Below are 15523 nucleotides of genomic sequence, written 5' to 3'. Positions count from 1 at the left end.
TTTAAAAGCAAGAAATAGAGAAAATGTGTTTGAGTTGAATCCACATTAAAATTTTAATAATCTGTTATATTATTGATTATATCATTTTATTATTTAATACTAGTATTAGTATTATTACGATGTAATAATACACAAGCATACACTCATTATTATATATATTATAATTTTCCTTTTCTCTTTCCCTGTCTCCTAAATTTTATGTAAATTATATGAATTTATATATCAACATGTAAAGATGTGATTAGTTGATTGTTATCACATTTTTTGGTGGCTTTTCCATTTAATATGGCTTGGAGATATACATATTAAAACATATACTTCTAGCCCATTCTTTTTAATACTGCACTGTATTCCATAGTATGAATCTATCATAATTTATTTAACCTTTGTCCTATATGATGACCAATAAGATTTTGTGATCGATTTTCAGGCCATATGAATTACATAGTAATATTACTGTTTTTCACTTCCTCCTCTTGTCTCTTCATGTTTACCCACTGTGCACATCATTTATTGTCTAACTTATGCAGCTATCCCAACATGTAATAGCCTAGCCTTCAACTGTAGCTCTTAGAGATTATGCTTCTTTTTATAAACCAGTATTTAAATATTTTTTGTAGTCTTCACCTTTGTATTGACTTTTATTCTCAGAAAAAAAAGTTCAAAAGGAACGATATCTTTTCTCCATTTCATCATGCAGAGGCCTGGGAATCTGAGTAATTCAGGAGGGCAGTATGTGTATATGATCCTGTTTAAGGAATGGTGCATGGGGATTCTGATGTCCAAAATTTGCACAGTAGTTTCTTTGGGGTGAGGCTTATATATTTTTTAATATTTATTTATTTTTGAGAGAGAGAGAGAGAGAGAGAGAGAGAGAGAGTGGGGGGGACAGAGAACCCAGCCTCTGTGCTGATGACAGAGAACCCAATGCAGGGCTCAAACTCACAAACCACAAGATCATGACCTGAGCTAAAGTCGGAAGCTCAGCTGACTGAGCCACGTAAGCACCCCGAGGCTTATCTTAAAAATACCTGTTAAAGGGGAGCCTGGGTGGCTCAGTCAGTTAAGCTTCCGACTTCAGCTCAGGTTATGATCTCATGGTCCGTGAGTTCGAGCCCCACGTCAGGCTCTGTGCTGACAGCTCAGAGCCTGGAGCCTGTTTCAGATTCTGTGTCTCCCTCTCTCTCTGACCCTCCCCCATTCAGGCTCTGTCTCTGTCTCTGTCTCAAAAATAAATAAAACGTTAAAAAAAAATTTAAATACAACAGTGGAGGTCAATAATTATGCAAGTTTTAATGATGACGGGAAAATTGGGTCAATTTCAGAGTGGGTACAACACAGAGTGTTCCTGAACCACTGGCAAATCCTAAAAGATGTTATAAGTCGAGTGTGGAGTAAGAACCTGAGCTTTTCCATTTACCGCTCATCGGCTGCATCTGAGATGGACACACTCACTTTATAGTTGGGGTGGCTTTTGTTCTTTATCAAAGGCAATATGGCAGAGTGTGGCCTGGCTGCCTCTGCTACATAAAGTGGCCATTCTTCCCAGTCCATTGCTATTATAGTTTCCAGGGGTGATACAGCTGTCTCTCCCTTAACTCCTCACAAATGTACATGCACATACCTGCAACACACACACACACACACACACACACACACACACACAGCTAAGAATGCATGTTGCCCCGAGTCCCCCAAAAGGTTCCTCACTGCCTCTGGTATGTCCAGCTTGATCTTGAGTAAGCTTCATACTCAAAGGATACACAGCTTGTTACATGTGGAGTCAGGAAATCTTTCTTGTTTGAAGGATGTAATTTCACAGTGGGGTCTTCTTTTATTGCTCGCACTGTGTGGAGTCCCAGGCTATTTCTGAAGAACACAATCACAAGTTTGAGACCAAGGTGAACAATGTCTGCTTAGCTGCAGCTGATCGGATGCACAGCAACTGAAACTAATCATCAGAATTTCTCAGTTGCCACATGAATTATGAACTCTGGGAATTCAGACTTTCAAAAAGAAGCCAAATCATGGAAAGGGAAATATATCCTTTCTGGATGGAAAACTTATCCATCCAGTTTTGTCAATTGCTGAATAGCTGAACACCCCCCCCCCACCCCACCCAAGAATATTTTCCTGAGCGAGCTCTTTGGTTCCTTCCTGTTTTTCTATATTAACCTTTTTTTAAAAAAATTATTTGCCTTTGTTTTCTTTTATTTTCTTTCACTAAAAACTCAATATTTAGATTTGGATGGAGCAGAGGAGAAGCAGATGGTTAGGAAACCAAACGGACCAAATTGTAGTTCCATTTGTGATCTGAGTGGAACCCTATCTGTCTCCTATTTGACAATTTGGTGTTCCCACCTCAGAGTTTGGTGGGTAATCTGTAAAATGAGAAGATGTCACTGATCCAATTACCTAACTATTCATCTTCCCTTTCTATAAATTTCTATTCAGAATAAGCTGTGATCTCAGCCCTGTGTATCTGATGAAGGAGGCAGACATGTTCATAGTTAAAAAATGGTAGGACCTGTTCTGTATGTGTCAGAGGTATGAACAGAGGCTTATGTGAGTAACAACAAAGACAAAACCAACACCTCTCCCTGAAGGTTGGGACTTTCCCCTTTATTTTGTAACAAGACCATCCCAGCTATGTGAACCCAAAGGTACTCCCCCACCCCCTTCTTAGCTCCTCACCTTCAACCCCATCTCCCAGGCCTCGGAAGTGACCAGTGCTAATACCAGAATGTTTCTTCTACAGATTTCTCTTATAAAAGTATACAGATGTGCAGATTAGAGTTTTCCCTAAAAAGGAGCAGACTCTGCATTTTTTTTTTTTGTGCATCTTGCTTCTGTGCTCACTTTCTGTGCTTTATACTAGTCAGTCATTACCTGCCTGGCACCCTCGCATCTCACCCCTACTGCCACCTTCTCAGAGAGGTGTTTGCTGTTGGGGATCATCGTATTGAAATAACCTCTCCCGCCCAACCCCCACTCCCTGCAAGGTGTGGCTGGAGAGCGAGGTCTCCATATAACTGTTTTATTATAATACATCTAGATAAGTTTTAAATTTTTGTAGGAGAAATTCTCCCTCACAAATCTACTTTTCCAAAATAGTCTTGGCTAGTCTCAAATATTTATTTCGTATCATGTTTAAATAAGTATTTCCATGTAAATTATCAAGTTTGAACATTTTAATATGCGTTTTTCTGACCAGTTTTCAGCTTCTGTGACTTGCCTACTTATAATATTTTGCTGTTTTCAATTGGCTTGTTTGTCATCTTCTTCTCAACTTGTAGCTGCCATTGATACTGAGCATATCAATCCATTATTTGCCATGTGTGACTATTACCTTTCCTTTTGTCTTTTAAGCTTACTATTTTTGCCATAGAAAACTTTGCATTTTTATAGCCAAAACTATCTTTTAGGCTTCTGGGTTTCCAGTTTTAAATATAAAAATTTCTCCTAACTAAGGCTGAGACATATTCTCTTGATTGTTTTATGGTAATATTTTAATTTTTTTAAGTAGTTAAGTCTCTCATCCAGCTGGAATTTATATTTATATGTGATAAAATATAGTGAATTATCTCTGTTCTGCCAAACGGATTTTCAATTATGTCAGCACCATCTTAAATCAGCCATCTTTCCCCCACTGATTTGAAGTTTAAATATCTGACTTTGATTTAAATATATTCATTTAAATATATAACATATAATACATAAAAGTTGATATATATGCATTTATATATATACCGCATATGTGTGTATACATATATAAATTTAAATCTATTTCTTGCTCTGTGTTTTTATCCCGCTCAGCTATTTATCTAATCTTATATATATTCTTATATGTCTCTCCATATAAATTTTATTTTGATACTTCTAGATAACTATTAAAATCTTATAAAGTAAATTCTTCCTCACAAGCCTATTTTTCCAAAATACTCTTGACTAGTCTTGAATATTTATTTCATATGATTTAAAAAACCATTTATTTAAATTAAACCTGCCAACATTATGCATCAGATCCGGCTTTTCAAAGAAGACCCATCTGGCTGCCCTGTAGGGAACGAATTGTAGTAAGGAGGGGCGGGTGACAGGGAGATGGCTAGGAGGTGGCTCGGACAGGGGTGGCAGGGCAAAGCCATTTCCACAACCAGATCAGCTGGACTTCGACCTTTCGACGTGATGTACAAAGAAAAGTGACTCACACTATTGGACAGCAGGGCTAGACAAATGTACATCCTTTTCCAGACTGAGGACAGACAGGAAGAAGTCAGTTTGGCAGTGCACAGGAGGAAAGAAGATATGTCCATTGTGGATAGGCGGATTGATGCATGAGGGTTATCTGTGGGCAGACAGAAATTGGTGTTGATGACATTAATCATTTGGGTAATTTAAACATCTTTTAAAAGAGGCTTTCAAATAAAGTGTTAGAGCCTTTTAGACATATTTTAGTCTTTATTCACTTTCTTATGAGGCCCGACTTTCTTCTGATTCATTCCTACTTTGGCAGCTGAGGGCAGATTATTGTAAATAATCACAGAATGAGGTATCTCTTCTTACAGAGTAGAGCTCTGTTCAGATGAGGTAAATGCCAGTTTTTGAATATATGTGTTCCTCTTTCATAGAAATATTTTCCTATAAATATTATATATGAATAGCTTGATACTGGCTTTACAAAGCTTTGTATTGTTAAGGTCACTATCACTTCCTTTCAATCATAGAAACTGTTTAGACCACTGGATATAAGTAGTATTATCTCTTGAAATTACACTTCATTTTATCTCCAGGTATTGTGTAGATTGACTTCTCACAGCTTTTTCATTCATTTGTCCTTGCAGAACTTGACAGCCCAGAGGAGCTAGGGAAAAAGCGTATCTGCAGGATCATCACAAAGGACTTCCCCCAGTATTTCGCTGTGGTTTCACGGATTAAGCAGGAAAGCAACCAGATTGGCCCTGAAGGCGGGATTCTGAGCAGCACTACTGTGCCCCTTGTCCAGGCTTCATTCCCAGAGGGTGCTTTAACCAAAAGAATCCGCGTGGGCCTCCAGGTAATGTTCACAAAGGCTTGTTTCCTTGGCACAGGTAGAGACCGTGTGACCATGCTCTGTTCAGAAGACCGTTGTGGTAACTCACCCCAGCGATATTGCTAATCAAAGCAGTGGGCCGGTTTGGGAAGCAGTAACCTAGTTCATGAAGTATAAAGTGAGCTTAGTGGCTTATTAAATAAGGTATGTATTTTAAGGTTTTCTTTTGAAAGTATACCTTGGTTTCTGATGAAAGATTGTTTTGTTAACCATAGGTTACTGGTCTCAGTATGTGCGACAAGAGCACCAAAAGAGCAAATATACCATTAAAGAAATAAACTGTATTTGATTTGGTTTATAATATGCCATAGCATGAAAATCAGTACTAAGGAAACTTGCAAGCTTTCACATTTTGATTTAAGTAGATCATAAACACTGGGTTTTATCCAGACCAGTTAGAACTTGTTTTGGTTTGGAAGGCTAACTGAAAATCTTGGCAAGGATGGTCTTTCTTATATTTACTTGTTCAGCTAGACCTATTGAAAAAGGAAAATAGTAAGGAAGGTAACTTAATTTGTGTTAATTAATATAGTCTTTAATAGTTTAACTTAGAGTTCCTGTTCTTTTTGTGAGGTTTTTTTAGAGTCAAGTACTCTAAACTCTGAGAAGGCCATCAGTAACTTGTGACTGAGGACACCACCTTATATTTCAGTGACATGAGGTTCCCTTCAGCTATCTCTTGTATTGAGTATTTTACCAAATAGCAAAGAAGCCATAAGGAAGACATTAGGTTTGGTAGTCTAGAATTGAAATCTTAAGTGCCCTTTTGTTACTTAACTCTGAAAAACCTCAATTTTTGCCTGGGCACACATTGTCCATGTAATGTTTTACTGGATGTCCTGCAAAGGTTTAACATACACTAGACTCAATATTTGCTGACCTTTACTTTTAGTTAGACTAAAAGGCTTCTATGCTGTGAGACTTGATTCACTCTCTGTCACTCAAAGCTCCTGTTGCCTGTTTTCTGCTGGGGAAATACACACACTGACCAGTTCCTGCTACACTGTTAAGTTGTTTTGGTTCTTTTTTGTGGCCTCCTGAAGTAGTAAGGATTAAGAAGAAAGACTTTTTTTTCTTTCTCTTTTTTTTTTTTTTTTTTGGTTGTCTGTTTTGAGCTTTTTCCTCCTCGCTTAAAAAGTCAATTTTCCAATGACAGAAAAATGTTAACTTCCATTTAAGGTCCTTTCTCTGTCTCTAGGCCCAGCCTGTTCCAGATGAAATTGTGAAAAAGATCCTTGGAAACAAAGCAACGTTTAGCCCAATCGTCACCGTGGAACCAAGAAGAAGGAAATTCCATAAACCTATCACAATGACCATCCCGGTGCCCCCGCCCTCAGGAGAAGGCGTGTCCAACGGGTACAAGGGAGATACCACGCCCAATCTGCGCCTGCTCTGTAGCATTACAGGTTTGGTTAACTTGCTGCTGTACTTCCCTGGGTGCTAGCTAACATTTGCAGTCATTCTGTACAAAAATATAAAGCCTTTGAAACATCCATGCCAACTTTATAAGCACAGGGAAAAAAGAAATGAATAAAACATTTTGCTTGTCTGTCACCTCATCTCTGTACCTTTTATCCCTGTACCTTTCTTTAAAGATGCAGAGATCATGACTCATTTAAAATTCAGTGATATTCTTTTCCCTGCCATTAAGTGTAGTATTAATAATTGCACTCTTTTAAGGTTATTGAGATAGTATTGAATCTCCTAGAGCAGCTGGATAATCTCTCAAGGACCTAGACAGAGGCAGTGGACCTAGCAAAATCCTTTAGACTACAGGAGATTGGGTGGGCTTTGGACAAAACAGAGCTGCCACAGAGAACCAGGAGTAGGGAAGAGCAAGAGCAAAGGCATGATGCTCACCACACAAAGTCACGAGTATAATCCAATAGACTAAAGCTATAAGGTCAGGAGAACACATGTTGTGATAATCACCTGGACTCCAAAGTTAGTTCATCATTTGATCATCCTAATATGATTTTTAACAGAAAGTCCTAGATTAAGATAGGTTGTTTTTTTGTTTCTATGAGTAGTTTCTATGACTAGCTGATTCCTCTTCTTACACTGGAAAATTAAATGATTTAGGCAGTACAAAATGAGCTGCTTTTTTTTTTTTTTAATATGAAATTTATTAGCAACTTGGTTTCCATGCAACACCTAGTGCTCATCCCAACAGGTGCCCTCCTCAGTGCCCATCACCCACTTTCCCCTCCCTCCCACCCCCCATCAACCCTCAGTTTATTCTCAGGTTTTTTTTTTCAATATATGAAATTTATTGTCAAATTGGTTTCCATACAACACCCAGTGCTCATCCCAAAAGGTGCCCTCCTCAATACCCATCACCCACCCTCCCCTCCCTCCCACCCCCATCAACCCTCAGTTTGTTCTCAGTTTTTAAGAGTCTCTTATGCTTTGCCTCCTTCCCTCTCTGTAACTTTTTTTCCCCCTTCCCCTCCCCCATGGTCTTCTGTTAAGTTTCTCAGGATCCACATAAGAGTGAAAACATTTGGTATCTGTCTTTCTCTGTATGACTTCTTTCACTTAGCATAACACTCTCCAGTTCCATCCACATTGCTACAAAAGGCCATATTTCATTCTTTCTCATTGCCAAGTAGTATTCCATTGTATATATAAACCTCATCTTCTTTATCCATTCGTCAGTTGATGGACATTTAGGCTCTTTCCATAATTTGGCCATTGTTGAAAGTGCTGCTATAAACATTGGGGTACAAGTGCCCCTATGCATCAGCATTCCTGTATCCATTGGGTAAAGCCCTAGCAGTGCTATTGCTGGGACATTGGGTAGATCTATTTTTAATTTTTTGAGGAACATCCACACTGTTTTCACAGTGGCTGCACCAGTTTACATTCCCACCAAGAGTGCAAGAGGGTTCCCGTTTCTCCACATCCTCTCCAGCGTCTATAGTCTCCTGATTTGTTCATTTTAGCCACTGTGACTGGCGTGAAGTGATGTCTCAGTGTGGTTTTGATTTGTATTTCCATGATGAGGAGTGACGTTGAGCATCTTTTCATGTGCCTGTTCAGGCCATCTGGATGTCTTCTTTAGAGAAGTGTCTATTCATGTCTTCTGCCCATTTCTTCATTGGATTATTTGTGTTTTGGGTGTGGAGTTTGGTGACTTCTTTATAGATTTTGGATAGCCCTTTGCCCAATATGTCATTTGCAAATATCTTTCCCATTCCATCGGTTGCCTTTTAGTTTTGTTGATTGTTTCCTTTGCAGTGCAGAAGGTTTTTATCTTGATGAGGTCCCAATAGTTCATTTTTGCTTTTAATTCCCTTGCCTTTGGAGATGCGTCAAGTAAGAAATTGCTGTGGCTGAGGTCAGAGAGGTTTTTTCCTGCTTTCTCCTCTAGGGTTTTGATGGTTTCCTGTCTCACATTCAGGTCCGTTATCCATTTTGAGTTTATTTTTGTGAATGGTGTAAGAAAGTGGTCTAGTTTCATTCTTCTGCATGTTGCTGTCCAGTTCTCCCAGCACCATTTGGTAAAGAGACTGTCTTTTTTCCATTGGATACTCTTTCCTGCTTTGTCAAAGATTAGTTGGCCATACATTTGTGTGTCCAATTCTGGAGTCTCTATTCTATTCCATTGGTCTATGTGTCTGTTTTTGTGCCAATACCATGCTGTCTTGATGATTACAGCTTTGTAGTAGAGGCAACAGTCTGGGATTGTGATGCCTCCAGCTTTGGTTTTCTTCTTCAATATTACTTTGGCTATTCAGAGTCTTTCATGTTTCCATACAAATTTTAGGATTGCTTGTTCTAGCTTCGAGAAGAATGCTGGTGCAATTTTGATTGGGATTGCATTGAATGTGTAGATTGCTTTGAGTAGTATTGACATTTTAACAATATTTATTCTTCCAATCCATGAGCACAGAAAGATTTTCCATTTCTTTATATCTTCTTCAATTTCCTTTGTAACAAAATAAGCTGCTTCTTAACTTTCTTGATAGTTCTTGTATTTTTTTAAAAATTTAAAAATAAGATAATTATATTGTCTATCTGAACAACTAATCTTTGCACCTATAAATTGCACTTACAAAATGTGCTTTATAGTCTGTGGTTGCCCCAGGTTTAAAATATTCTTTAGTAGCCAAACAGAAAAATGATCTTTAAAAAATGTAATATCTTACAAGAAGATCACTATAAGGTAGCAATAGTGCTAGAAGGAGAATAGAGGAAAAGTACCTTTAGGGCATGCCATTAATTGAAAGTTGCTGAAGTTTTGCAAGTTCCGGCTGTGCAGGAAGAACAGGAAGAACAGGATGGTGAAGAAGATATTATAAGGGGCATCTCCCATGATGACGTCAACGTATCTGCTCTTGTTCTCTCAGGAGGCACCTCGCCTGCTCAGTGGGAAGACATCACAGGAACTACACCTCTGACATTTATAAAGGATTGTGTCTCTTTTACAACCAATGTTTCAGCCAGGTATGGAAATAAAGGATTCCCAAAAGCACTAAGGAATTAATTTTATTAACTTTTGGAAAGTAAAAGTTTTTGTGCTCAATACCACCAGTATGATTAATTTTAAAAATTTTGATGGTGAACTTGGGCCTAACTCAGAAATGTAAAATTCACTACTGTACGTCATTTTATCCAGTTCTTACAAGCAGCTCTACGGTGCTAGACTTGCTTCTGCTAGTTCTCAGCAATTTGTAAAAACCTATTTCTGTTGATCGTTGTAGAAATCTGGCCCCTTTGCTAAAGGAAGACAGCAACTTGTTTTTAATTTTTATAGTCTCAAAGAAAAAAGATAGGATTTCCATGTCTTTCCCATTTTCTTCCATAAAATCCTTATTCCTTCTAATGTAAAGTAAGAGATTAAACTCTTAAGCAGGAGTAGAAGGGAAGGCTCATCATGGGTAATTATACGAGGGGAATAAGAATCTTATGGGAAGGACAAGAGAGAAAAAAAATCCTTAGCATTTCCTCAGCAAAGGAACAAACATATAATAAATGTAGACCTTCTGTAAGCAGAGTACGCATCATTGCTGTTTGTTTAAATGAACGAGTTAATGTTTTGGTATCATTCCCTTATATGCTTTGACTTTTTAATGATGATTATTTTTAAGATTTCGCTAAAATCATCTCATCTTCACACTTCTGTGTTTCTCAGATTTTGGCTTGCAGACTGCCATCAAGTTTTAGAAACTGTGGGGTTAGCCTCACAGCTGTACAGAGAACTAATATGTGTTCCATATATGGCCAAGTTCGTTGTTTTTGCCAAAATGAATGATCCTGTAGAATCCTCCCTGCGCTGTTTCTGCATGACAGATGACAAAGTGGACAAAACTTTAGAGCAGCAAGAGAATTTTGAAGAAGTTGCAAGAAGCAAAGATATTGAGGTACCTTGTTCATAACAAGTTTGTTTTATTACATTCCCCAGATACGGGGTTGTCTCTTGAGGTTACAATAGCACTTATTAGAAATATCAAGCTCATGATTGATTGCAATTTTTGATTAAAAAATTTGATATAGACTTATCCTCTAATGTTTTATGTGTCTTTGTATGAGGCTATCTTGGTTTAAATGTAGTAGTAATGAATCTACATCATGGTCAGTGCTTCCCTGTGGTAACTTGAATTGTTTTATTTTTATGGTCACTGTCTTTAGCACATTACTAGGATTTTCCATTTGCAAACTCAGTAAAAGTATTGGAGTAAAAAAAAAAAAAACAACCAACTTTCAAAGTCTGTATGAATAAGCGATTGATGTCAGCACTTTCTCAAACATGTCTAAGGTTGCTGGAATAGAATTGAATATATAATTCTGTCTTATACATGTGCATGATTTGGTTTCCAATCACAATTGTTGAATTGTGAGCCTGAAGAGTTATTTTTGTGGCAAGTACCACCATAGAAGTAATTTCCTAATAAGGAGACAAATGTGACATAGAAATATGTCAGTCTTTTAATATTATGTGACTTAAAATTTCAAAATTCTTCCAATTTAATTAACATTAAATTATGTGTTTCTTTTACTCCAAAAGGTTCTGGAAGGAAAACCTATTTATGTTGATTGTTATGGAAATCTGGCCCCACTTACTAAAGGGGGACAGCAGCTGGTTTTTAACTTTTATGCTTTCAAAGAAAATAGACTGCCGTTTTCCATCAAGGTAAATCATCAATAGACTCTGTGAATTAAAAAAAAAAAAAAGGTGGGGAGCGCCTGGGTGGCTCAGCCAGTTAATCTTCTGACTCAATTTCAGGTCAGATCGTGATCTCACGATTTGTGAGTTTGAGCCCCACATCAGGCTCTGCTCTGGCAGTGCAGAGCCTGCTTAGGATTCTCTCTCTCTCCCTCTCTCTCTCAATAAATAAATAAATTTTTTTTAGAAAGAGCTCTTAGAGAATAAAAAGAAAAAAGTTTAATGATTTACCCAGTTTGAAATAACCCACCAAACTTGAATTCAGAGGAACAAGGTCAGATTTTGCCCGAGTTCTCCCCCAGGGCACTTTTGAGCCAGGAAAGCTTTATAATTAGCGAAAAAGAGCCTTTACCTTTTAAACAGCTAAATGATTGTTTCTGTTTAAGCAAATATTTGTCAGACCAAACAATCTAGAATAATAAAATGCATCAGATCTCATTCATGCTTATTAATCAAATAATGGCTGAAATCCAAACCCCATAATTAAGTTCCATATTGATGGAGCCCAAGGACAGTCTGGAGAAACTTCCTCCTCCGAGAACAGAAGGACATGGGACAGTTATTTGCTGTTATTATTGTTGCTAAAACTGAGGCCTTGGGAAAGAGAAATTATTAGATGGGAAGAAAATGTATATAACCCAGACTATACAGCATATTACCAGGGTAAAACAAGAAGACACAGCAATCCCGGGTCTAATCTAGGAACCTGGCATTCTAAATCCCGTTGAGTTTATAAGTGACCACGGTGGTTGTTCCGTAACTATTACCATCATCTTTTCCCTTTACTTTTCTTGCCTCTTGAAGGGCTCTGTAAAATAAACATGTTTAATCCTTGTATAGACAGGAATCCTCAGAAAAGTCCCTCTCTATAACTGTCAACCACCTAAATTCTTCTAGATTAGAGACACCAGCCAAGAGCCCTGTGGTCGTCTGTCTTTTCTGAAAGAACCAAAGACAACAAAAGGACTGCCTCAAACAGCTGTTTGCAACTTAAATATCACTCTGCCAGCACATAAAAAGGTATCTTTTGATACTGGTTTATTGTGACTCTCTTCCCCTGGTCGTGAAGAAGTGGGCCCTTGGTATGCAATTAAGGAATGCTTTGTAACATGATTCAAGTTCCTGAAACTCCAGTTGTGTTAGTCTCTTTGTGTAAATTGAGTCTTGTTACCGTGGCGTCAAGTTGTTATGGTTTGTATGATGGAGTCCTCTGTATGGTGCTTCTGCTTCTGCTGGTAGCTCAGAGATTTTTATGCTTTCAAATGATGTCACACATTAATTTGCCGTGGATGTACAGTTCTTGATATTTTGTGTTGGCTTCTTAGGATTTGCTTTGCTCTCTTGATTCAGCTTGCATTTTGTGCTTTCTACTCAGTCCTTTTCATATCCTGATATTCTTTTCCCTGCTGTCCATTATAATATTCCTTGTCTCTGCAATGCCTCTTGGAACCAAAAGGAGACAGAGTCAGATCAAGATGATGAGGTAATATGAACACTTCTGCTTTTACTCTATCAGAGATAGAATAGAAATTGAAACTGTATACAAGAACTTACAGCGGGCTGAAGTGGGGAAACAGATTATATGTTGGCAGATCTTAGCGTAAGTGAGGTAAAGGGTGTACGGTTTTCTTAAAGAATGGTTTACTCTTCCTCCACATGTACATAAGAACACTCCAGGGCATTCAGGAATGTGATCCCGCTAGTGTTTGAAAAAGAGAAACTAAAATTCTTTAAACATTTTTAAATGTAGTAGCTTGGCATGTGTAAATATACATTTTTCCATATTTCCACCTAGTATCCACTCTGTGTAACAGTCAAATCAAGATTATGAGTAACATATGAAGTTTTATTGTATAAGTCAAGTTGTTCTGTGTAATACCAACTATGTGTTCCATGGCTACTGGTAAATATTTGTTATTTAAAGAAAATTATCTTGGCCATTTTTAAGGGTATAGTAGAGTAGTTCCATTTGGTTTTGAATGAATTTTTCCTTATGAGGCATCTCCTAATATTTTTCCAAGTTATATGATAATTGGATTTTTAAAACTCATACCCCAGTAATAATAAATAGAATCTTATTTCTAATAAAGCCATTAACCCTTTTTTAACCTCATCCACACTTTCTGCCTTTGAACATATAGAAACAGCAGCAGTAATCCGAATGAGACGCCGTGTGCCCTTTTCCCTTGAATGTACTCACATAGAGGGAGTGTACATCGTGATATATGTGTTTTAAATATGAAGGATTTGGGAAAATTTACTGCTCAGCATCAGAAGTCTCTGTAACGCTCGTCTTGTATTTGTAGTTCCCTGTAGTCTGCTGTGTTGGTGCTCTTATATTTGCTAAATGATGGGAATTTGGTTGAGACAGTGGCTGGGGTTGTAGAGTCACAACAGGGAATTACCATTTTCATGAGGAGAATCCATACGAAGAAAAATAGAGATAAACCAGTCATCAACATGCCATCCTTCAAAATGTTTCAAAACCATACAGAGGTCACAAGGAATTTGGACACAGTCTCTCTCTCTTTTTTTTCTTTTTTAGGCCGAGAAAGCAGATAGACGACAGAGCTTTGCATCTTTAGCGTTACGTAAGCGCTACAGCTACTTGACTGAGCCTGGAATGAGTGAGTTTTCTAACACATTTACTAATCTATGTGGATGTCTATAAGAAGAGACATTTTTTTCTGTACAAATTGAATTTGGGGGTCATTTGGAAGCCCAATGGCAAAAGAAAAATTGCCTGCAGGGAAACTTTATCATGAAATGTAACTGATACTTTGTACATAGTTGAAGATGTGAAGCACAAACACCCTTAGATCATAACCTCAAAACAGTTTTTTTAAAAAGCCCCTACCTATTTTAAAATTTAGAAACATCTACTCATTACTTGTCTTTAAAAACCTTGATTTCACTGTGATTGTTAACTGTCCTAGGAGATAATGCACCAATGCTGCTTTAAATCTAAGCTCAAAGGAGAAAATATTTTTATATATTCAGGTTGGTAGAAAAGTGATAATGTAACTTTGATTTTCATCTCATTTTTCATAATATAGGTAGGTCATTATACCTCAGTCCTGATTCTCCTTCTTCCCAGTTTGCAAGAAGTGTATCTTCCTACGTTCTTGAGGCACTTGCTTATTGAATTCGTATCTCCTCCTTCCTTTCTCCCTCTCCGCCACTACCCCCACCCCCCACCCATCTTTATTAAGTACCATTTCCAAGGCTAGTCTTCACTAGACTGGTTAAGCCCTTTTCTTCTTTCAGTGATTGTTTTGGTTCATTGTTAACTGGCTTGCAAGTATCAGGGTATAAATCCATTCAGTCATATTCATTCATTCCATCTCCCTCCCCACTTCATCTTCCCCTATCCCCTCAGCCCTCCAGAGAATCCCTCCATCAACAGGAGCTAAGAGTGCTGAGAGTAGCACTGTGTTTGATCCATCAGAAAAGGAGTTTTACACAAATAATTGTTAGTGAATAATTTCTGGCTGTTTCCCATTACTCACAGTTAACTTGAGTTTAGGGAGGATTGGAAATTACAAATAAGAGCCACATCTTTGGTTTTTCCCACCTTTCCTGAGTTCTTGTTTCTGTGGGCCAACATAGCATATTCAATGTGCAGCAGGAAGACTCTAGTACTTAGCTTAAAAGGTCTTAGCATAATCTTATGGAGTCTAGCTCCTTGACTACTGGCGGAACTTTTATATCCAGACGCAAAACGGAGAGCATAAGAGAAATGGAGCTCTACCACACTTATAAATGTTTTTCCAGATCTCAGTTTTTGTCTCTAGCATAAATATCTAAATCCTTCCAAAACCATAAGGGATGAAACTAACTCCTCTTATTCTACAAAGCAAGGACAATATATGTGTATAAGTAGATGGTTTTTCAATAAGACTAAATATTCTTTGAGTACTTTTCTTTGGAATACTATTTTGCCTCAAATCTAAGGCTCTCAGAGGGTAGCTGGTTGGGACTCCCAGGCAAAATACTTAAGATTTGGACAGGTTCCATGACCAGCTTCTTTAGGTCCAAGGTACCTCTGGGCAGGTGAGCTCCCATATGATTCTGGTCCCTAAAGTATTTGGGGGACTATATGAGTTTAAGGTAAGGTCTGTGCTAAGTCAACTAAATTTTTTTCATTTATGCAAGTGTTGCTATTTTTTAGTTAGCTTCGGTTATGGTATAACATATTGATAGAAGGAAGAAGGTACTTTTCTCTGTTTTATGAAAGGGAGCATAATAGTGGTAAACAGAGAAAT

At 37.8% G+C, this 15523-nt stretch overlaps 1 protein-coding gene across 1 annotated transcript in view; it reads left to right on the top strand.

The window, feature by feature from the left end:
• ANK3 (ankyrin 3) overlaps nucleotides 1-15523 on the top strand; it is a 335763-nt gene that overhangs the window by 273385 nt on the left and 46855 nt on the right. Inside the window, exons 29-36 of the mRNA XM_049646133.1 lie at nucleotides 4842-5053; nucleotides 6288-6495; nucleotides 9442-9538; nucleotides 10227-10455; nucleotides 11100-11225; nucleotides 12156-12278; nucleotides 12715-12741; nucleotides 13804-13885. Coding sequence (XP_049502090.1) covers nucleotides 4842-5053; nucleotides 6288-6495; nucleotides 9442-9538; nucleotides 10227-10455; nucleotides 11100-11225; nucleotides 12156-12278; nucleotides 12715-12741; nucleotides 13804-13885 — 1104 coding nt within the window. The remainder of the gene's footprint in view (nucleotides 1-4841; nucleotides 5054-6287; nucleotides 6496-9441; nucleotides 9539-10226; nucleotides 10456-11099; nucleotides 11226-12155; nucleotides 12279-12714; nucleotides 12742-13803; nucleotides 13886-15523) is intronic.

Source organism: Panthera uncia, chromosome D2 (genome assembly GCF_023721935.1).
Source record: "Panthera uncia isolate 11264 chromosome D2, Puncia_PCG_1.0, whole genome shotgun sequence".
Lineage (NCBI taxonomy): Eukaryota > Metazoa > Chordata > Mammalia > Carnivora > Felidae > Panthera > Panthera uncia.
The sequence above is the reverse complement of the archived record's forward strand: the minus strand, read 5'-3'. Positions and strand labels throughout refer to the sequence as shown.